We start from the raw sequence: 25,235 nt of genomic DNA, 5'->3' as shown, positions 1-25,235 counted from the left end.
GCATTCAACATATTCATCTACTTACAGAAGAAATTGTGGGAACAGAATAAATTAGAGACTTGCTGCCTCTAGTTTAAATAGGAATTTTAATCCATATAAAACCTTTTTATATTAACTAAATTCTTAAAGTTTAGAAACTAAAGATAAAAGAATAAACTCTAAAATTGCTAGCTCTATATAAAAATATTCAAATTCATGGATATAAAACCATAAAATTTTAAATGTTTTATTATCTTCTCTCCATAAATACCTGCAAAAGGACCAGCCTGACAAAGCCAATGTATGATTATAAACAGAAATAAATGTTTATAAATACTAAAATTATAAGCAACATAATATTAAATAACCTATCTGAAGTTAGAAGGCAATGACCTCTTGTACAAAAATTTCAAAACCCAATGTTTAAAAAACTACTAGCTTCATTTATTATAAATAAAGCATCTGAATTCTAATTTTAGAGCTACTAGTAAATATATGAGATTTCCTTGTTTCTAATGTAATCTGTTGAAACATGATTTCTTAACATTAAAAAAAACAACAATAATGGAAGAGGACCAAAAACATGTATTAAAGAAGTTTTATAACTTAGCAAAGCAAAGCTTTTTTCAACATACAAGCTTATGTACACGTATATACATTTTGTCTATATTGATATACACATTGTCTATATTTGTCAGTGACAACTACAGTGGTGCTGTATTTGAGAAAATATGCATATAAGAGTCGTTTTACCAATAATGATGCCACTGGATAGTCTATTTTTAGTTTCCAGAGGCAAGGCCCTAAACATTACAAATTCCTCCATTAATATTTTTGAATGTCGGAGTGTTCCTGCTTCCCCCTTAAAAGGTATGCTGTAACTATTCAAATGTGTCTTTTCAAAAGAAAACTGATTAGCCCACCCTAAAATTTAAAAATCCAATGCTCTGTATTAGGTATATATCACTTGAATTCAATATTTTAATCATAAAAAGCAAATTTAAGGAAGAATTACATACTTAAATTGTAATCTGCACACTGGATTATGTTTTCAAATGTGACATTACAGTTCATAGATAAAACAATAGTAATGAAAAGAAACATGGTAAAATATTATTTTAATTTTATCTAAATATAATTAAAACAAAGCATAAGAATAACTTTGAGACAATAATTCATACAACACAGCAAAGGCTTTAATATATAAATCAGATGTCATTTCACCAGCTGTTTATTAGTCACATCAGTCTAAACTTTACATATTAAAATATTGAAAAGCTAGAAAACATCATTGCAATATAGATTCAATATGGGAAAATACATATTTGTGGCTTTATACACAATGTAAATTAACCCATTCTATACAGCAGTTTTCCAAAATATAAACGGCACTTTACATGCAATAGGACATACCAGGCTGGATGTCCTAATACAATTTATTATATAGAAAAATAAAGAGAGAACACCTTTTTAACGTAATAGTTACATAGGAGATGTGGAATGTAGAATAGGATGCTGCCTTAACACACTCTTGGATAAGATTAAAGAAATGTGAAAAAGGACAGTTTCTATTATTTTCAATTAGCATTTTTGAAATGACAACTACTGTGATTTTATATTTTCTAATTGTATCACAAACTGAGAAAACATAAAAGGGAGAAAGTGAGAGAGAAAAAAAGAAAACCTGATCCTTTATGAATTTCAAACGTCAGCCCTGCCTGTGGGCTGCATTTGGGCTGCTTTTCTGTTGACAGTGTCCTAAATTACCTCTGCCACTCTGAACTGCGCATCAGCGGTCAGATGCATTTCCCAGACTTCATCATGCCATTGTGTAACCATAGCTGCCACAATGCAGCGCCACAAGAAGCCTGTCCTTGAGTATTTCCTTGCTTGGGTATTCAGGTAACTTGAGCATGTTGATGCTTTAAAGAAAAATATACCACTATTAAATAGGAAAGCTCTGAAATATTTTATTGTTTTGTCTAGAAGTGAAAACACTACTCAAAATTAACATAAAACCACCCTCTCAAATTTGCATTCAAATTGGAAAACCCTGAAGTAGTATTTAAAAAGGAAAAAAAAACACCAAACCCTGCTGCACTGCAGTTTCCTTTAGTATGCAAATGTACCAGACAAAAATAAGTTCCCTCCAGCCTAAAATAAATAAGCAACAGGGCAATTAAGTTTGAAATGATGGCGTAACTCAGTGATACTTGTGAGAGTGTAACTTTAGTGATATCTGAACTATATGTATTCAATTAGAGTATAGGTGGGGCTTCCCGGGGTCACTAGCGGTAAAGAGCCCACCTGCCGACGCAGGAGACTTAAGAGACATGGGTTTGGTCCCTGGGTCGGGAAGATCCCTGGAGGAGAGCAAGGCAACCGACTCCAGTACTCTTGCCTGGAGAATCCTATGGACAAAGAAGCCTGGCGGGCTACAGTCCATACAGTCGCAGAGTCAGACACAACTGAAGCAACTTAGCATGCATGCACACACAGAATATAAGTAGGTGGTTTCCTCAAACATTTTCCCTACCTACAAAGCGGAAGGCAAGAAACTATTACTATATAGTTCTTTATCAGCGATTACAAAATGAACAGAGATCACTGTTGAGATTTTCCTCTCAATGAAACAAGAAGCAGTCAGACCCTTGATCATTTAAAATTAATCAGACAATTCACAGTGCATTTAAATAAACCAATTTAACATACCATGTGCTTGAAGTAGGTAGAAGATTTGGAGTATATGGCACAGCAGCAATTGTGAAGTTTTGCAATCCACTTCCACCCATGATATTAGCAAATCCACCATGTGGGACCCTGGAACTAAGAGTTCATATCTAGTAAGTTGTAACCATGCAAGAAAAATCTTTGAAATAGATATATTTCAAATTATAAAAATGACTAGTATCTAGCAGACATTCATTAAATATTTGATGAATAAATAAATGGTTTACTTGATTAATTCAAGCAACAGAGGCTTTTATGTGTAATACAAAATGATTTCCCTGTCTGTGAAAAATATCTAGGCTGAAAGGTTTTTGTTTTGTATTCTTTTACACAGTGGGAAAACTAGAAAATTCTTTACACTTATCTTTGCAGAGATTTACATCGGATGCATTTTTTTAATGTTACCTGACATAATGAGAATGTATTTGAATGCAGAGTTCCAAACAATAGCAAGGAGAGATAAGAAAGCCTTCCTCAGTGATCGGTGCAAAGAATAGAGGAAAACAATAGAATGGGAAAGACTAGAGATCTCTTCAAGAAAATTAGCGATATCAAGGGAACATTTCATGTAAAGATGGGCTCAATAAAGGACAGAAATGGTATAGACCTAACAGAAGAAGAAGATATTAAGAAGAGGTGGCAAGAATACACAGAAGAACTATATGAAAAAGATCTTCATGACCCACGTGATGACCCACACGATGGTGTGACCACTTACTTGGAGTTAGATGTCCTGGAATGTGAAGTCAAGTGGGCCTTAGGAAGCATCACTACGAACAAAGCTAGTGGAGGTGATGGAATTCCAGTTGAACTATTTCAAATCCTAAAAGATGATGCTGTGAAAGTGCTGCACTCAATATGCCAGCAAATTTGGAAAACTCAGCAGTGGCCACAGGACTGGAAAAGCTCAGTTTATTCCAATCCCAAAGAAAGGCAATGCCAGAGAATGCTCACACTACCACACAACTGCACTCATCTCACATGCTAGCAAATTACTGCTCAAAATTCTCCAAGCCAGGCTTCAACAATACGTGAACCATGAACTTCCAGATGTTCAAGCTGGTTTTAGAAAAGGCAGAGGTACCAGAGATCAAATTGCCAACATCTGCTGGATCATCGAAAAAGCAAGAGAGTTCCAGAAAAACATCTACTTCTGCTTTGTTGACTATGGCAAAGCCTTTGACTGTGTAGATCACAACAAACTGGAAAATTCTGAAAGAGGTGGGAATGCCAGACCACCTGACCTGCCTCTGGAGAAACCTGTATGCAGGTCAGGAAGCAACAGTTAGAACTGGACATGGAACAACAGACAGGTTCCAAATAGGAAAAGGAGTACGTCAAGGTTGTATATTGTCACCATGTTTATTTAACTTATATGCAGAGTACATCATGAGAAACGCTAGGCTGGATGAAGCACAAGCTGGAATCAAGATTGCCGGGAGAAATATCAATAACCTCAGATATGCAGATGACACCACCCTTATGGCAGAAAGTGAAGAAGAACTAAATAGCCTCTTGATGAAAGTGAAAGAGGAGAGTGGAAAACGTTGGCTTAAAGCTCAACATTCAGAAAACTAAGATCATGGCATCGTCCCATTACTTCATGGCAAATAGATGGGGGAACAGTGGAAACAGTGGCAGACTTTATTTTCTTGGGCTCCAAAATCAGTGATGGTGCATGCAGGCATGAAATTAAAAGACACTTACTCCTTGGAAGGAAAGTTATGACCAACCTAGACAGCATATTAAAATGCAGAGACATTACTTGGCCAACAAAAGTCTTGTCTAGTCAAAGCTATGGTTTTCAAGTAGTCATGTATGGATGTGAGAGTTAGACTATGAACAAAGCTAAGCACCAAAGAATTGATGCTTTTGAACTGCAGTGTTGGAGAAGACTCTTGAGAGTCCCTTGGACAGCAAGAAGATCCAACCAGTCCATCCTAAAGGAAATCAGTCCTGAATATTCATTGGAAGAACTGATGCTGAAGTTGAAGCGCCAATACTTTGGCCACCTGATGTGAAGAGATGACTCATTTGAAAAGATCCTGATGCTGGGAAAAAGGGAGGAGAAGAGGATAACAGAGGATGAGATGGTTGGATGGCATCACCGACTCTATGGACATGGGTTTCAGTAAGCTCCGGGAGTTGTTGATGCACGAAGCCTGGTGCGCTGCAGTCTATGGGGTCACAAAGAGTCAGACACGACTGAGTGACTGAACTGAACTGAACATAGTGAGACTACAGAAAGGTGAACAAAGTCAGAAGTCTCAAGTTTCTAATTTTGACATTTAAACTACAAAACTACAGTAATCAAACAGTGTGTACCGACACAAAGACAGATAGAATGGAGAACCTCAAAATAAACCCTCAAATATACAGCCAAATGAGTTTTGACAGGAGTGTTAAGAACATTCAACAGAAAAAGGACAGTCCTTTCAACAAATTGTGCTGAGAAAACTGAATATTCACCACAAAAAAATGAAGTTAGACCTTTACTAACACCGTATACAGTTAACTCAAAATGAATCAGAGAACAAAATGAAGAGGTTAAACCTATAAAATTCTTAGAAGAAAATCCAGGGGAAAAGCTTTATGACACTGGATTTGGTAATGATTTCTAGGATATGATACCAAAGATACAGGCAACAAAATAAAAATAGATAAAATTAAAACTTGGGTGCCAAAAGATACCATGAACTGAATGAAAAGGTGAGTCACAGGAGAAAATATTTTTAAATCATAAATATGACAAGGAATCAATACTGAGAAAATACATTGGCCAAAATGTATGTTAAATTTCTTCTGCAACATCTTACAGGAAAATGCAAATGAACTTTTTGCCCAACCCAATATATAGAGCTCCTACAACTTAACCACAAAAACCCAATTTAAAAAATAGGGACAGGGTTCAAACAGACATTTTTCCAAAGAAAATATACAAATGTCTTATAAGCATTCAAAAGATGTTCAATCAAAATGCTAAGTGAAATAAGCCTATCACAAAAAGGCACCATATTGATTCTACCTATAAGGGACCTAAAGTAATCAAACTCATATAGACAGAAAGTAGAATGCTGGTTGCCAGAGACTGGGGGTATGGGAAATGGAAAGTTAGTGTTTAATGGGCACAATTTTGACTGAGGAAAATAAAAAAGCTCAGGAGGTGAATGGAAGTGATGGCTGTATGACAATGTGAATGTACATAGAACTGTACATTTAAAAATGATTTAAATGTTAAATATATCTTACCACATACACTAAAAAAAATTGTCAAATAATGCACCAAGATTTTCTATTAATATTTAAATCACAGATGATATGCACATATTCACAGAGAAAAAAACAATCCAATAGAAACAGATCTCTAAAACTAAAAGTTTTCTTTTCTAGCCAGGAAGTAGTTTGGTCACTATTAAATACTTTATTGATGAAATGCCTAAACTTACCTTAGAAATTCAAGTGAATGTTAAAAGGATGCCTGAATCTTCCTAACAAAACCCTAACATATGAGCAATTCCTACTTAGGGCAAGAGAATATCTAAAGACCTGAATATATATGTCAATAAAGTGAAATAAAATTCAACATTAGTTTATCTATGCATATTAACCTTTGCCTAAAAAATTAACAAAGGTGACCAAAAATAAAAAGGGATTAAAGAAATTAGAGGCAGATTTTAAATACAAATATACCTCTTCATCAGGACAGGTGAGAAAATGAGCCTTGACACTGATTCTTACACAAATTATAGCACAGAATTTCAACATCACAATTCATATAAATAAATTTTGAAAAATTAGGTGAGCCTCCAATTTTAATATCTAGACTGAAAATATTCTGTAAACTGATATTCACAAACAATACCTGAAATCTTACTCCTTTTCTAAACTATAAACAATGACTGGGCCCCCTACCTGAATAACAAGTGGATCATAAGCTAAGATTATGGTTCATCAAGCTTAAGCATGTATGAGAAAAATAAATGAAACGGTCTTTGGTTGAGTATTATGACACCTGAATTATACAATGTAAAATTACAGTTAATAAAAATGACATATTTCTATTTTATACAAAGTAGTCATATAGTCTGACATTCATTACTAACAGATAATGAAACAAAAGTTAGAAATTTAAGACTGTCTTATAGATAAACAAAATACTGTCACCACCATAAAAGTACTTTAAAGTTACTGATGATACAGATTCTTGCTCCTACAACTAGAACACAACTCTAGTCTCCTACAACTCTTTAGTAAGATTGTTCTAGATTAAATAATGGATATGGAAGAAGACATTTTACAATCTAAATATAAAGGATAAACAGAATTTTCTAGAAAGTGCAAAAAAGGAAAAAAGTACATAGTTTTGGTCTAGAAGGGCAAACACTATACCTATTGATAACTGGGTCTAGTGTAAAAGGAAAGTTATGATTTAAAAAAACTTAAGATTTACTCTGGTTAAATTCAAAGCAAGGACTCCATTTTGACCAAGTGCTGAAAAGTGGATTTTTCACTTGAAGGTAAAGCTGAGGTCCATGTAGTTTTCCCTCAGCCTCTTTGGCTTCTGCTCTTTGACCAAATCCTTCATCTCAGTTTAGATGGATTTGCCACTATACTTCTCTATCAGTTAAATAGCAAAATGTGCAGTTCCCTTCAGCATTGCTAACTATGACTATAGGTCCAGGAGACATATTGTGTACCACTAATCCAAGTGTTTTTAATTCTATAACAGTAGCAAACTAACAATTTTAGTACCAAAGAACTTGAATAATTATTTCCTGCATTTTAAAAGCTCATACCAACCAAATCATGAAGGGAAATATAGTAATGTATTAAATAGTATTTAAATATAAACCACTTAGAAAAAAATTAAAGAGCCCTGGCTTATAACATAAACCAAAATAAAGTCCAGATGGCTTAAAAACTGGTATGTAAAAACAGAAACAACAACGTTACCAAAAAATGTAGAAAAACATATAAGTATACAAAATCTTGGGAGTAGGGAAGAATATATTAAAAAGAAAAAAAACTGTAAGGAAAGTAATAATCAACTTACAATCTAACTTAGAATCTTCATTATAGAATTTTTATAAATTTATAATCTATATGGAAATCTATATGTCTAACTTAATAAAATTAAAAGGTAAATGATAAACTGGGAAAAATATTTGCAGAGTTTTAAATGTCCCTATCTGTATATCTAGGGACATTAAAAAACAAAACTTTTTAAATGATGGTAGAATAATGTACAAAAATAAAGACAGGAAATCTATTCCAATACAAAGTAAACATATAAGAAACCATGGAAACAAAAATGATTATATCTTACATTGACAGAATATAAGAAACAGGGACTCTCATTCCCTACTGATGTCAATAATGGTGTCTTTCTGAAGTTTAAGTGAGGAATGTCTCAAAGTTATAAAAATTTATATACTCTGCATGCAAAAATTTCCCTTTTAAGAATTTTCCCTATATACTTATCCTATTTATCCTATATTTATAAATAATCAAACTGCTGCTGCTGCTAAGTCACTTCACTCGTGTCTGACTCTGTGCGACCCCACAGACAGCAGTCCACCAGGATCTGCCATCCCTGAGGTTCTCCAGGCAAGAACTGAAAATAATAATCAACTGATCTGCCAGTAGAAAAAGCATACAAATTCCTTATTTGCTCAGCATTATTCATAAACAGGGAAATTTAGCAAAAGGACAATATCCATTCAGTTCAGTTCAGTCTCTCAGTCCTGACCGACTCTTTGTGACCTCATAGGCGCAGCAAGCCAGGCCTCCCTGTCCATCACCAGCTCCTGGAGTTTACTCAAATTCATGTCCATTGAGTCGGTGATTCCATCCAACTGTCTCATCATCTGCCATCCCCTTCTCCTCCTGCCCTCAGTCTTTCCCAGCATCAAGGGTCTTTTCAAATGAGTCAGCTCTTCGCATTGGGTGACCAAAGTATTGGACTTTCCACTACAACATCAGTCCTTCCAATGAATATCCAGGACTGATCCCCTTAAGGATGGACTGATTGGATCTCCTTGCAGTCCAAGGGACTCTCAAGAGTCTTCTCCAACACCACAGTTCAAAAGCATCAGTTCTTCAGCGCTCAGCTTTCTTTATAGTCCAACTCTCAGATCCATACATGACTAATGGAAAAACCATAGCCTTGACTAGATGGACCTTTGTTGGTAAAGTAATGTCTCTGGTTTTGAATATGCTATCTAGGTTAGTCAAACTTTCCTTACAAGGAGTAAGTGTCTTTTAATTTCATGCCTGCACTCATCATCTGCAGTGATTTTGGAGCCCCCAGAAATAAAGTCAGCCACTGTTTGCACTGTTTCCCCATCTATTTGCCATGAAGTGATGGAACAAGATGCCATGACTTTAGTTTTCTGAATGTTGAGCTTTATCCCAACTTTTTCACTCTCCTCTTTCACTTTCATCAAGAGGCTCTTTAGTTCTTCTTCACTTTCTGCCATAAGGGTGGTGTCATCTGCATATCTACGTTATTGATATTTCTCCCGGCAATCTTGATTCCAGCTTGTGCTTCATCCAGCCCAGCGTTTCTCATGATGTACTCTGCATATAAGTTAAATAAGCAGGGTGACAATATACAGCCTTGACATATTCCTTTTCCTATTTGGAGCCAGTCTGTTGTCCAGTTCTAACTGTTGCTTCCTGACCTGCATACAGGTTTCTCAAGAGGCAGGTCAGGTGGTCTGGCATTCCCATCTCATTCAGGATTTTCCACAGTTTATTGTGATCCACACAGTCAAAGGCTTTGGCATAGTCAATAAAGCAGATGTTTTTCTGGAACTCTCTTGCTTTTTCGATGATCCAGCAGATGTTGGCAATTTGATCTCTGGTACCTCTGCCTTTTCTAAAACCAGCTTGAACATCTGAAAGTTCACGGTTCATGTATTGTTGAAGCCTGGCTTGGAGAATTTTGAGCAGTACTTTACTAGCATGTGAGATGAGTGCAATTGTGTGGTAGTTTGAGCATTCTTGGCATTGTCTTTCTTTGGGATTGGAATGAAAACTGAGCTTTTCCAGTCCTGTGGCCACTGCTGAGTTTTCCAAATTTGCTAACATATTGAGCGCAACACTTTCAAAGCATCATCTTTTAGGATTTGAAATAGCTCAACTGGAATTCCATCACCTCCACTAGCTTTGTTCGTAGTGATGTTTCCTAAGGTCCACTTGACTTCACATTCCAGGATGTCTGGCTCTAGGTGAGTGATCACACCATCGTGATTATCTGGGTCATGAAGATCTTTTCTGTAGAGTTCTGTGAATTCTTGCCACCTCTTCTCAACATCTTCTGCTTCTGTTAGGTCCATACCATTTCTGTCCTTTATTGAGCCCATCTTTGCATGAAATGTTCCCTTGGTATCTCTAATTTTCTTGAAGAGATCTCTAGTCTTTCCCACTCTATTATTTTCCTCTATTTCTTTGCACTGATCACTGAGGAAGGCTTTCTTATCTCTACCATGCTATTCTTTCGAACTCTGCATTCAAATGGGAATATCTTTCCTTTTCTCCTTTGCTTTTCACTTTTCTTCTTTTCACAGCTATTTGTAAGGCCTCCTCAGACAGCCATTTTGCTTTTTTGCATTTCTTTTTCTTGGGTATGGTCTTGATCCCTGTCTCCTATACAATGGCACAAATCTCTGCCCATAGTTCATAAGGCACTCTGTCTATCAAATCTAGTCCCTTAAATCTATTTCTCACTTCCACTGTATGAGGGATTTGATTTAGGTCATACCTGAACGGTCCAGTGGTTTTCCCCACTTTCTTCAATTTTAGTCTGAATTTGGCAATGAGGAGTTCATGATCTGAACCACAGTCAGCTCCCGGTCTTGTTTTTGCTGACTACATAGAGCTTCTCCATCTTTGGCTGCAAAGAATATAATCAATCTGATTTCGGTGTTGGCCATCTGGTGATGTCCATGTGTAGAGTCTTCTCTTGTGTTGTTGGAAGAGGGTGTTTGCTATGACCAGTGTGTTCTCTTGGCAAAACTCTATTAGCCTTTGCCCTGTTTCATTCTGTACTCCAAGGCCAAACTTGCCTGTTATTCCAGGGGTTTCTTGACTTCCTACTTTTGCATTCCAGTCCCCTATAATGAAAAGGACATCTTTTTTGGGTGTTAGTTCTAAAAGGTCTTGTAGGTCTTCATAGAACCATTCAACTTCACCTTCTTCAGCATTACTGGTTGGAGTATAGACTTGGATTACCATGATATTGAATGGTTTGCCTTGGAAACGAACAGAGATCATTCTGTCATTTCGGAGATGGCATCCAAGTACTGCATTTTGGACTCTTTGTTGACTATCATGGCTACTCCATTTCTTCTTAGGGATTCCTGCCCACAGTAGTAGACATTATGGCAATCTGAGCTAAATTCACCCATTCCAGTCCATTTTAGTTCACTGATTCCTAGAATGTCGACGTTCACTCTTGCCATCTCCTGTTTGACCACTGCCAATTTGCCTTGATTCATGGACCTAACATTCCAGGTTCCTATGCAATGCTGCTCTTTACAGCACTGGACCTTGCTTCTATCACCAGTCCCATCCACAACTGGGTGGTGGTGTTGCTTTGGCTCCATCCCTTCATTCCTTCTGGAGTTATTTCTCTACTGATCTCCATAGCATATTAGGCACCTACCGACCTGAGGAGTTCATCTTTCAGTGTCCTGTCTTTTTGCCTTCTCATACTGTTCATGGGATTCTCAAGCAAGAATACTGAAGCGGTTTGCCATTCCCTTCTCCAGTGGACCACATTCTGTCAGACCTCTTCACCATGACCCGTCCATCTTGGGTGGCCCCACACAGCATGGCTTACATTGAGTTAGACAAGGCTGTGGTCCATGTGATCAGACTAACTAGTTTTCTGTGATCGTGGTTTCAGTCTGTCTGCCCTCTGATGCCCTCTCTTAGCGCCTACTGTCTTACTTGGGTTTCTCTTACCTTGGATGTGAGGTATCTCTTCACGGCTGCTGAGAGGTCAATAGATTTATGCATAGATAGCCATTTAAAAAATTAGATCTATAAATGAATCTATTTTAAATAATATATTGCTAAATTCAAAAGTTATAAGAGGAACAATGTTTTTAAAAAATAAAAATTTGTATATGTCAGAAAAACTCTGGAAGAATAACCAAAATAGATTATATTAAGAGACTAAGAGATGATTTTATAAAATTTTAGTCTAACCTTCCTACATATTAAAAATAATTTTTAACTCTTTTTATTAAATCACTCAAATCTCTAGGTATTTCTTGGCACTAAGAAGCCAAGTAAACAAAAAACTGACAAGATTTTATTTCATATTTTTAGTCTACACCCTGTGATTAATTCATGTTTTATTTATTCTTTAAAATTAGGTATACATTGTAACTCCAACTATTTTTCTAACTACATACTTAAAAAACTAAATAATACAGCAAAATATTAACAGTGTTATCTAAGAACAGTTTAATTACTTAACGGGATTTTCATTTTCTCCTATCTATATTCTCCATTTTCCAAATTTTCTACAATGGTTACAAACTACTTTAAAAATAAAACAGTGGGGACTTCACTGGTGGCCCAATGGCAAAAACTCTGCGCTCTCAATGCAGGGGGCCTGGGTTAGATTCCTGGTTGGGGAACTAGGTCCCACATGCTACAACTAAAGAACATGCATGCCGAAAAAAACATCAAACAGCCTGCATGCCACAACTAAAGTGCAGTGCAGACAAATAAATAAAATTTAAAAAATAAAACAATGGACTTTAAGTTACATATATGTAATACAGACATACATTCACACTATGTTTTGAAAACAGGTAGTAAAAAATAAATATATCAAATTATTTATAATGGTTATTATTGCTGGCAAGTGATGGTTTTTCTTATTTCTTTTAGTTTTCTATGTTCCAATTTTCTTAGAAAAACCATGTAAATTTATAATGAAACAACTGAATTATATTTTCATAAACAGAAGGATACAGATGAAATTCTAAGTTATCAAGAATGAAAATCACACCTTTCTTTTACATCTTTCAGAACTATAAGTTAAGAGAGATTTAAATCATTTAGTTTTCTAACACTGACGATGTTTAATTGTTTCCAAATGTAGACTTTTCAATGTATGGTATCACAAATTACTTTTTAGGCCACAAATCTTAAAACATTAAAATTTGACAAAAATTGAAGAAAAAATGCTGTGTATATGGGTATTATATGTATTGTGTGTGTGTGTGTGTGTGTGTGTGTGTGTGTGTGTGTGTGTGTACTCCCAGCAACTATTGGCTACTATTATTGGCTTACAGATTGAAAAGACTACCAATTATCTATGGTGAAACGGACCACCAGCCCAGGTGGGATACATGAGTCAGGTGCTCGGGCCTGGTGCACTGGGAGGACCCTGAGGAGTCGGGTGGGGAGGGAGGTGGGAGGGGGGATCGGGATGGGGAATACGTGTAACTATATGGCTGATTCATGTCAATGTATGACAAAACCCACTGAAATGTTGTAAAGTGATTGGCCTCCAACTAATAAAATAATATTTAAAAAAAAAAAAAAAAAAAAAAAAAAAAAAAAAAGAAAAGACTACCAAGTTACAAAATAATATATATGTTGACAGTTCTGACAGGAATAATTTTTTATATCTTAAATAAACATATTTTGGGTACTACTATGTATTTTAACTTTAATGCCTAAATAAACCTTTGTTTCATGTCTAAAAATATAAAAAAGGAGGTGAGAAACAGACAATTCCGAGTAATAATCCACTTTGAGTTGCTTGTCTCTAATCCATTAGAAATGGAATACATTAAATTCTTTCTACATTATCATAAAAACACTTCTTACCTGCCAGTAACAAACTGCAAGAGAAGAACTCTCTCCTCTGGAGTAATATCTTCCACAACTTCCCAGAACCACTAAAAACAACAACAAAAAACTAAACTAACATTTCAGAGCAATTGTAGGCTTCTTAGTACCAGAGCAATATGCAATATTCATAAAGCATATTTTATTCTATGAAACTCATTTATAAAAAAAGACTTCATACAAAGCTTTCATATGGAATTCCCCTGAGAAGAATTTAGGGGAAAACTTTACTTTGTTAATTAATACAGGTTTTCATTCAATAGTGCTGAAAAGCTTATAAGATTAAATGGCTAAACTTAACTTCATTCTAAGCTCTAGAGAGATTTTACCTGAATAACTGGATCTTCTCTTTCATAGCCACTTGTGTATTCTGTATTTTTTATCCAATCACTCACATCAATTTCTGGCATGCCAGAAAGCAGTAGCTCCTTTGGGAAAGAAGAAAAATATTTCATTAATCTTCTTTGGGGGAAAAAAGAGATTACATTTAAATAGCAAATTTGTCTTAATTAGAAACTAATCCCATGTAAAGCTGATTTATTTCTGTGATAGTGTCTGCATGTTATCAGTAACAAGTACTACATGGTAGAGAACCCTTGATAATGATAATCACAAATATTGTGAGATGTGGAGATGTCGCTACACTAGTACAATTTAATTAAAACATAAGCGATAATCCTTCATGTGTATATAGAAACACATGTGCCACAAGTTTCTATGTGCAACAATTTTATGAACATTATTCTTTTTGGTTTATATATATTTTATGAATTTGTTAACTTTTATAAAGATACTATACTTTCAATATAGAAATAACAATAGAGACCTAAATAAGTCTGAGTTAAGCAAAGAAAAAGATCAAGAAACTCTAAGCACTAGAAAAAAGAAGTTATAATAAAAAGTTATTTTTAAAAATATCAAAATAGATTTAGGCCTTAGAGGAACTCTATTCTGAAATAATTCCAATCCTTTAAAGTCAAATTTCCATAAGGTGAAAAAAAACGCAATTTTCCTACTAATGACTTTTGGTATCCTTTTTTTCAATAAGATCATCAAACAAAATATCAATCAAATAACTAAGAATGAAATTAAGAATGGCAAAAGTATTTTACCATTGTATTCCTCAAGTGAAAACAGAACATGAGAAAAGTTGTCCACAACTCTGAATCAAACCATATCTCACAGTTGCATGGGTTTACTCAATAAAGTAAGGCAATAACTAGCCTACGCTCAACACTGACAAGCCAAAACAGCAGATTTTGTCATTGCACAGAAAGATACAATGTGGTTCAGAGTCACCTCTCCTATAGTAACTCCTCAAAAATAGGTAAGGTATATATATAGAGTGTGCTCTGAAAAAGATTAACAGAGGTCGATACAGGGTGGTGTCTGAGAAATCTTGGGTGTTTGAGATCTATTCAAGGAGTCTGCAAGGTTCTCCCTTTTCTAACTGAGGCTGAATTTTCTCTATATATTTCAGTTAAACAACATATCACAACAGATTATAAGCAGAAACAGATATGAGAACCCAGTTTCTTCTGTGAAGTCAGACATTAAATTTGGAAAGATAAAAAACAATAATACTTTCCCACTATTTATGTTTTATTCTGGAAAATAAATAATTTTATTTATTTTTTAGCTTTAATTTCTTAAATCTTATTTATGTTAATATGTAATGAATTGTTATTCTTATATGAGCTAATACAATATTTTACATTTCTGTTCAAATTTAAAATATCAATTACTATAACCAACTCCTTTCTTATAAGGGGTCTTAAGACCAAATAATTTAATAACTGCCTGTCTAGGGTGTCTTTTAGTCCTCCTTACTAAGTATTTGGCTATGGTCAATACTTTAGCCACCTGATGTGAAGAACTGACCCATTAGAAAAAGACCCTGATGCTGGGAAAGGTTGAAGGCAGGAGGAGAAGGGGACAACAGAGGACAAGATGGTTGGATGGCATCACCGACTTGATGGACATGAGTTTGAGCAAGCTCCAGGAGTTGGTGATGGACAAGGAAGCCTGGCGTGTTGCAGTCCATGGGGTCACAAAGAGTTGGACACAAATGAGCAAACTAAACTGGCTGACCATAGTATTATAAAATGCTTTAACTGATGAAGGCATTCTGGTAGGGTCCATTTACCACCCCCAAATACATTTCCCACATTCTGTGCCCCAGATGGCTGATCCCTGCAGACTGGCTCTCTTGCCTGTTGGCCTCAGATTGGGTTCCATCACTGGGAAACAGGCAGGAGTCTGAAGGTGACAGTATATTCTGCTCCTTCTACGCCTCTTTAACTATAGCGACCACCTGGTGACTCAGACTCACACAGGGCTCCTCACAGCAATTCCTCCATGTGTCTTCAATTTGAGGGATGATAAAGGCTTTCTCCTGTTGCTACTCCCTGGAGGCCTCAAGCATATCTTGTTTATTCTTAACCTACCCATGCCTCTGTAAGTTCCTTCATTAAAGTTTCTTTATTTGAACCATCTAAGGAAATTCTGTTCCCTGGCACTACCCTGATACAGATCTGCCAAAAAAGGAATATGGATGATTGTTACATGTTTCTCACAATCCATGGGTTTAATCATCTTCCCTTCTAGGCTGAAGATAAGCTTTTAATAATATTGAATATGCTTTCATTGTTAATAATTGTGAATAAAAATGAGACTATATTCTTTCAAGGAACTTGAAGTATTTCACGAACATCATGTGTTATGATTTTGTGATGGGAACAAAATATCCTTATTAGCTCATTTAACACTTGGGGGGGAAAGTTATTAAGTTGACTAAAAGAAGATGAAATTGGAAGTACACAATAAAAAATATCAATGCATATACATACAGTAAAAGACTTTAGTCCAAATCAACAATTTATTATTTTTTAAAATATGACAGAACAATTGATCTTTTGGAATTGGGTACAAAATATATACCCCAAAAACTAACAGTCAGAAACTGAGTCATGCGAGTGTTCACAGCCGTTAGTTTACCTCGTATTCACATGGCTCAGCATTTTAGTATCCTAGTACCACCATGGATAAACTCATAAGCAGCACAGGATGGCAGGACAGTCCCTCAGGCATTTGAGGAACCCTTCAACTGTAATAATACTATAGATATAGTAATCACAACAATGTTGTCACCATTTTTGAACCTGATGATCATCTCGTAACTTCAGACTGCATTCTGTCCACAAATTGATGAATACATCTCAATTTGTAAGGACACTGATGCTACTAGATGCTTTCTTTTCATGAAAACTCTAGAATCCAACCTGTATCTTTAATTCTGATGAACATGTTTATGCCATGAACTTAGATGAAATGAACTTAGATATTTTAGCCAACTTTAAAAAAAAAAAGTTTCCTATCCCAATGTAGCCTCTAGAGCCCTTTCCTGTGAAAGACACACAAGTCGCAAAAAAGGTTCCACATCCAAGTCTCATCTGTAACTCACACCACTGAGAGGCAATACTGATGGAGAGACTGGGCTATGAGTCAGAGAACATGGTTCACCGTCTGGCTGTAACACATACTCTGTGAATGTGGGCAAGTCCCACACCTTCTTGGGCCTAGTTTTCCTCATCTATAAAATGAGAATAACACATGATGTGAAGGGGTCTGATGTGAAGGTTTTAAAAGTTAATACACATGACGTACCTGGCAAATATGTTTAATAATAATCATCATCATCATTACTGCATAAGCCAGTGTCATGCCAACAACAGTGCTCTTCCCAGACAATCCCATCTGAATCAGCTCACTTAGTATAGCCAGAGTCTAAGACAGACTAGGAATCCTGACTTACCTTCTAATATGTCAACCACAATTAAAAACTTACCAGTAACAGACTCAAAAGTAAAAGAAAAGGAATTAAATATTCAGAAGGAAACACAGAAAATACTTTCATGACCTTGGAATAAGAAATAATTTCTTAAACAGGACACAAAAGTTCCATTCATTTAAAACAAAAAAAGATAGAACAAATAGTAAACGGAACTGTGTTAAATCTAAAAATTGTAAGACATCAGAAAAGAAGATATTCACAATACATATACCTAACAAAGACTCCTGTAAGGGATTATATAAAGACTCCTACTGCTGCTGCTAAGTCACTTCAGTCGTGTCCGATTCTGTGCAACTCCAAAAATGGCAGCCCACCAGGCTCCTCTATCCCTGGGATTCTCCAGGCAAGAATACTGGAGTGGGTTGCCATTCCCTTCTCCAATGCATGCATGCTAAGTCCCTTCAGTTGTGACCGACTCTGTGCAACCCCATGGACAGCAGCCCACCAGGCTCCTCTGCTCACAGGATTCTCCAGGCAAGAATACTGGAGTGGGCTGCCATTTCCTTCTCTTCAAGACGTCTACAAATCAGTGTAAAAAAGAAAAAAAAAAAACAACAAAGAATGCAATAGAAAAACAAATTACGTCAATAAACACTTCAAAATCAGAGTATATAAATGGCCAATAAACATATAAAATATACTCAATCTCACTGATCATCCGGGAAATGCAAATTAAAATCATAAAGAAATACCAATACTCTACACCAGAATGGTAAAAATAAAAAAAGACAGAGAAATAACAAAAGCTGGCTAGGATACAGAATACCCAGAACTCTTACACCTGTTGGTGGGAGTGTAAACTGACACAATACTTTGGAAAACTACTTGCTACTATCTACTCTAATAGAATAAATGCATAGCCGAAATCCCAGCAATTTCACTCCAAGACATATAATCTACAGAATGCATACGTATGTTCTCCTAAAGACATGTACTAGTGTTTGTAGCAGAACCAGTCTAAACAGTCTGAAACTGAAAAGTACCCACCAAATGTTCACCAAGAGTAGAAAGGACAGAAAAAAAAAGTAGACCGACACAGTGAAGTACTATAGAGCAATGAAAAGGAATGCATTACAACTGCATGCAGCAGTACAAATGATTCTCACAAACAAAAGGTTGTGCTAAAGAAGTCAGACATATTCTAGGTGACTATTCTGTTTACATTAAGTTCAAAAACAGGTAACCTAACCTATATCATTACAAATCAGGAGAGTGGATACCCATGAGGGGAAAGTGACTGGAAGAAAACATGAGAAGGATTTAGGGTATTAGGATTTCTCAGTTTCTTGATCCAGATGCTATTTCATGGGTGTACAAAGTGTGAAAATTCATCAAGCTATATATTTATAGCATGTTAGGGTTAGGTTATACTTTTCTCATGTATACTGTTAACTCAATAAGAAGTTTCATAAAACTTATCAGCATCAATAAATTATGAGGCAAAGTTTTGTCAATTATCTGTATTGTTGCTATTTGTTTTTTATACACTGGTCCAGAAAAATAATATAATTTTCTGTTTAATAACTCATAAGTACACCTTCATTTTTGAATGCTAAAAATAGTAACTCTTAGGGGTATGCAAAAACTATATGCTCCTATGGAAAGAAAACCATTTGTCCTAAATCTAAAAACAGGGACAAAACACTCAAAGCTGATATTCAGTGAAACTAAGTCACCATGGCCTTTCACATTATTTATTAAATTTTCTCCACCACTATATTATGATATACTATGAGTGATAAACTCAAAATACTGCTATATGTAAAATTAACCAGTACACACCAATGTATTTATTCATGTATTAAAATGAAAGGCACAAGGTGAAACTAACTCATGAGACAGAATAAAAACCAATGAATTCTTTTCCATCGACCTAAACTTTATTATTCCAAATTATACTTTTTAAACTAAGATAACAGCTATACTCTATTTAAAACACTGTATGGTTTTATTAAGACGTTAGATAACTCAAGAGTTTGAAAATAATTTAACACCAAAAATAAAAGAGAGGAAAAGAAATGGGGGAAAATGCAGACATATATCATATAAAATCAGAACTGTTAGATCACAGTAAAAAGCAGGCAAATTAAAGAAGCAAAGCAAACATTCATTAGAGACTAGAGGCAAGCAAAGACAGTGGACTCCATACAGGCTTAAGATGGAAAATTACTAACTTATATATATGATGAAATAAGCTGGAGAAGATAACATAAATATAACAAGAAAATTCTTCTATCAATTTTTCTTTTGGGAAGTACAAGAAGTTTCCTTTACCAAATAAAAAAATTCAGAAATAATATAAACAATGCCTCTGGGAATACTGGCCTTCATCATCTCCCATGTGGAACACTTTGGAAATATATTCCATTTTTGTTAATCACCACCTATACTCTACTTCTCATTAAGAACTGCTAACCTAGTTATTAACCTTGGACTAGGGAAGCACAATCACAAATCTTACGACACCCTAAACATGAACATTTTAATGGTTTACCATATCTTCTACATTATTCCATTCATTATTGTGCACTAAAATTATTTCTGCTGCTGCTGCTGCTAAGTCGCTTCAGTCATGTCCAACTCTGTGCGACCCCATAGACGGCAGCCCACCAGGCTCCCCCGTCCCTGGGATTCTCCAGGCAAAAACACTGGAGTGGGTTGCCATGTCCTTCTCCAATAAAATTATTTCTAAATTACATCAAATGGAGTTTTGTGTTGTAACAGCAAAAGAACTGATGCTTTTCCTTACCAATTCGTATTCATCAAAAAGTTGTATGAGGGATGGTGGAATGAACATATGAAAGCCCTGTAAAAAAGCATTGATCTGAGGCTGAATGGCTCTTGTCATTCGCAGTTCAGTGACAAGCTGGACGTACTCCGCCTATTAAAAAAAAAAGGTTTCTGCGATTATTTTCTTTTTTTAATTTCACATACTTAAGATACTACTGACCATTTCTCATTTTAGAAATAAAGGTTTAGAATTAATTTGGCACCAATGTTCACACATCTCAGCATAGCAGTAATCTATCGTTCACTAAGCTGTTTAGGCCAAAATCCTAGGAGTCAATCACCCAGGTTTCTCTCACACCTGTCAGCGAGTGCTATCACCTCTATCTTCAAAAAACATTCTCAGTCAGGCCTTGTGGCATCACCTCCACTTGTGGCACCCTGGTCCAAGGCATCATCATCTCTCACCTGGACATCAGACTATCTGGTGTCACTGCTGCCATGTTTGCCTCTGTATGGCTTCTTCTCCACATCAGAGTGACTTTTTAAACTATGTGTGTGTGTGTATATATATATATATATATTTTTTATATATAATTCAGATAACATAACCCTCTTTTCAAAAACCCTACAATGACTTCCCATGACACTTGAAGTAAAGTCTAAATTCCTTCCCTAGTCCATAAGGCCCCAAACGACCCAACCTCTGCCTTACACTCGCATCTCATTTCCTTCCACTTTCCCCTTTGTTCCCTCACTCTGTCCCCCAAACACAGCTTGTTCAGATCTCACCGTCTGTATACTTACTGCTTTTTTTTTTCCCTTAAATGTCTCATTAGACTGTAATCTCTCAGCAAGCAGGGGTTCTATGTTTACCAGTATATATCCTCAGCTCTTCCTCAGTGATCAGTACAAAGAAATAGAGGAAAACAATAGAATGGAAAAGACTAGAGATCTCTTCAAGAAAAGAGATACCAAGGGAACATTTCATGTAAAGATGGACACAATAAAAGACAGAAATGGTATGGACCTAACAGAAGCAGAACATATTAAGAAGAGGTAGCAAAAATACACAGAAAAACTATACAAAAAAGATCTTCATGACCCAGATAATCACGATGGTGTGATCACTCACCTAGAGCCAGACGTCCTGGAATGTGAAGTCAAGTGAGCCTTAGGAAGCATCACTACGAACAAAGCTAGAGGAGGGGACGGAATTCCAGTTGAGCTATTTCAAATCCTAAAAGATGATGATGTGAAAGTGCTGCACTCAATGTCAGCAAATTTGGAAAACTCAGCAGTGGCCACAGGACTGGAAAAGGTCAGTTTTCATCCAATCCCAAGAAAGGCAATGCCAGTTCAGTTCAGTCACTCAGTCGTGTCTGACTCTTTGCAAGGTAATGCCAAAGAATGCCAAAACTACCGCACAATTGCACGCATCTCACATGCTAGTAAAGTAATGCTCAAAATTCTCCAAGCCAGGCTTCATTAATACGTGAACCGTGAACTTCCAGATGCTCAAGCTGGTTTTAGAAAAGGCAGAGGAACCAAAGATCAAATTGCCAACATCCGCTGGATCATTGAAAAAGCAAGAGAGTTCCAAAAAACATCTATTTCTGCTTTATTGACTATGCCAAAGCTTATTGTCTGGATCACAATAAACTGTGGATAATTCTGAAAGAGATGAGAATACCAAACCACTTGACCTGCCTCCTGAGAAATCTGTATGTAGGTCAAGAAGCAACAGTTAGAACTGGACATGAAACAACAAACTGGCTCCAAATAGGAAAAGGAGTATGTCAAGGCTGTATATTGTCACCCTGCTTATTTAACTTATATGCAGAGTACATCATGAGAAATGCTGGGCTTGATAAAACACAGGCTGGAATCAAGACTGCTAGGAGAGATACCAATAACCTCAGATATGCAGATGACACCACCCTTATGGCAGAAAATGAAGAACTAAAGAGCCTCTTGATGAAAGTGAAAGAGGAGAGTGAAAAAGTTGGCTTAAAGCTCAACATTCAGAAAACTAAGATCATGGCATCTGGTCCCATCACTTCACGGCAAATAGATGGGGAAACAGTGCAAACAGTGGCTGACTTTATTTCTGGTGGCTCCAAAATCACTGCAGATAGTGACTGCAGCCATGAAATTAAAAGACGTTTACTCCTTGGAAGGAAAGTTATGACAAACTTAGACAGCATATTAAAAAGCAGAGACATTACTTTGCCAACAAAGGTTCGTCTAGTCAAGGCTATGGTTTTTCCAGTAGTCATGTATGGATGTGAGAGTTGGACTGTAAAGAAAACTGAGCACAGAAGAACTGATGCTTTTGAACTGTGGTGTTGGAGAAGACTCTTGAGAGTCCCTTGGACTGCAAGGAGATCCAACCAGTCCATCCTAGAGGAGATCAGTCCTGGATATTCATTGGAAGGACTGATGTTGAGGTTGAAAGTCCAATACTTTAGCCACCTGATGTGAAAAGCTGACTCATTTGAAAAGACCCTGATGCTGGGAAAGATTGAAGGCGGGAGGAGAAGGGGACAACAGAGGATGAGATGGTTGGATGGAATCACCGACTCAATGGACATGAAATTGAGTAAACTCCAGGAGTTGGTGATGGACAGGGAGGCCTGGCGTGCTGCAGTCCATGCGGTTGCAAACAGTCAGACAGGACTTAGCAACTGAACTGAACTGAACTGATCCTCGGCTCTTAAAAATGTGGCTGCCGCTTTCTGTTCAACAAATAACGTGATGAATATACATTCAATAAGTTCATTTAAAACACACTTTGAACTTGATCAAATGACTCAATTAAGTGCAGCCTATTCTGAGTTAAACAACAACATTCTGAGTTACGGTAAGCTATTTTGACACATTTAAAATATACATCATCAAGAATAGTGTCACTTAAAATTTAACTAGCAGTAAAAAATGTATTTTGGCTCAGATAAAAGTGTATTGACCGTATCTCTCTGTATATAAACCCTATCATTGTTATTATTCGTGCATGTGTGTGTTAGTAGCTCAGTCATGTCCGACTCTTTGCGACTCCATGGGCTGCAGCACGCTAGACTTCTGTCCACAGAATTCTCCGAATTCTCCAGGCAAGAATACCAGAGTGGGTTGCCAGTTCCCATTATTACCCATCTAGGTGAAACTTCAAGAATTAAAAGCAATATGTATATAGTTCTCACCTCCCAGGAACGAATGCTCTAAACACACAGAGAGAAAGCCTATTTTAGGCCCCTTCTTTTAATCTCTTTTTGGGGGGTTATTAATCTGACACTGTTCCCCTCAACCCCTAAAAAATACCCACAGGCACTGAGCCAACACATTGTACATGACTCCAGCTATGAATTCTTCATACATCTCAGAGCTACAGAAATGTCACAATGGATTGCTCACCGCTTCCCCCAACCCTGCATGGCTCCTTCTGCAATCTGGCATGAGAAAAGCTACCATCTATTACCATCTATATACCATGCTACCCATCTACTCTCACTCCAAATCCCACTCCCAACCACCCAAAGGTTTTTCTCCATTGAATAGGAATTAATCAGATTCTACAAGTTACATCCAGGTATTTAGAGAGAGGGGGACATAGAAACGTGTGCCAATCAAACAGAAACACAAACTGAATCTTCAGGATCCAATCTAAGAAATAAAATATACACATAATAACTAACTACCAATGATTTCTGCACTAACACATGATTATCTTTTAACTGATATCTGCTCTAACTAAACTGCTTAATGAAAATACTAAAAATTTTTCTGCTCCACCCATTAATTATATATTTCTCTCAAGAGATTTTGCTTTTGTTATCTTAAGGTACTATTCACTTGAGTCATTAATCAACACCTCAAATTATGAAGCATGAACTGCTCAAGTACAGTTTTATCTATTTTAACTCGCCACTGCATTCCATATTTATCTGAATAGTACATACTTTTCTGTCAATTAATTCCTATTTTCCACATACATTCTATTTTAAAAAATTAATTTTCACAAATATACTTTTCCCACATTTATTTTTGTAGCTCTGGTTCAAAGTTATTGGATATCAGTTTGTGAAAAGTCAGTTCCTTCAAATCCCAATCTCCATATTAATTTAAATATGGAGAAATCTTGGTCTTTCCCGGAGAACTACTAACCTAATCTGTCAGATCATAGACTTTGCTGTTACTATGTACTTTTACTTAGACCCCATGTATGGACACACCTAGACTTGCCAGGAGCCTAAAGTTACAAGAGCATGTTTGGGAGTGAGGCAGAGCTCTAGCTCCGGGAATGTCTCTCAGGCTAGAGGTCCCTCTCTTGGCTCCCTGCCTCAGGGGCCAGCAACCTGAAAGTGAGTCCAATCTACGTGGATAGAAGCCCTGCTGGTGACCATGAGGTTTTTGAGGACACAGAGCGGGAACTGCAGGGTCTGGTAAGACTGGAAACGCAACGGGCTCCTTCCTTTGGTGGCACTAGCTCTTAGTGGACCAGAGGAGGCTCCCTGCTGGCTTTTGTCTCAGCGCCTTATATACTCTCTTGTGGAATCTGTGGAAATGAACTGGAAGGATTGGCCCAACAGCTTGCAGACAAAAACCAACTGTTTCCTCGCTGGCCAACCCTCCACCACCTCTTTTGCTATCACATATACTAGCGTGATGACACTCAGAAGGGACATCTTGATTGCTGTTTGTCCCTTTATAATTCACCACTTCTCCTGCGGCCAGGACTGGACTCAGACATGAGCACAGGCACACAGAATACAGATGCTTCCCCTGGTAGCACTAGCTTGGGAAACATTCCAGGAAAGCTACTCTGTTACACTCTGCGTGGCATCAGGGAAAAGGTCAAATCAAAAAAAGGTCCTGGCGGTAAGGAACTAAATCATTCTGGGATGACGTTGAGTCTACCCCTGGTGCATCTCCACCTGCCTTGGTGGTAGAACCGGAAGGGACAAGTAAGGCGCCTGTGCTGGTAAGGGAGAGACCAAGTCCACCAGGGAAGGAAAGTTTCAGTGGAAAGTCTTCCTACACCCCCATCTAGAGCAGGGAAGGATGCCTCTGG

The 25,235-nt window shown here is 36.7% G+C and overlaps 1 protein-coding gene across 3 annotated transcripts in view; it reads right to left on the bottom strand.

Annotated features, from left to right (window-relative positions):
* Nucleotides 1-1,080: 1,080 nt before the first annotated feature.
* The window catches only part of HACE1 (HECT domain and ankyrin repeat containing E3 ubiquitin protein ligase 1), a 115,980-nt gene continuing 91,825 nt past the window's right edge, over nt 1,081-25,235 (bottom strand). For all 3 annotated transcript variants that reach the window (XM_065911530.1, XM_065911533.1, XM_065911531.1), the window contains 5 exons: nt 20,190-20,321; nt 13,917-14,015; nt 13,567-13,637; nt 2,692-2,805; nt 1,081-1,901 (listed from right to left, as the gene is read on the bottom strand). In XM_065911530.1, the coding sequence (XP_065767602.1) occupies nt 1,799-1,901; nt 2,692-2,805; nt 13,567-13,637; nt 13,917-14,015; nt 20,190-20,321 (519 nt within the window). In that variant the 3' untranslated portion in view covers nt 1,081-1,798. The remainder of the gene's footprint in view (nt 1,902-2,691; nt 2,806-13,566; nt 13,638-13,916; nt 14,016-20,189; nt 20,322-25,235) is intronic.

Source organism: Muntiacus reevesi, chromosome 19 (assembly GCF_963930625.1).
Source record: "Muntiacus reevesi chromosome 19, mMunRee1.1, whole genome shotgun sequence".
NCBI lineage: Eukaryota > Metazoa > Chordata > Mammalia > Artiodactyla > Cervidae > Muntiacus > Muntiacus reevesi.
The sequence above is the reverse complement of the archived record's forward strand: the minus strand, read 5'-3'. Positions and strand labels throughout refer to the sequence as shown.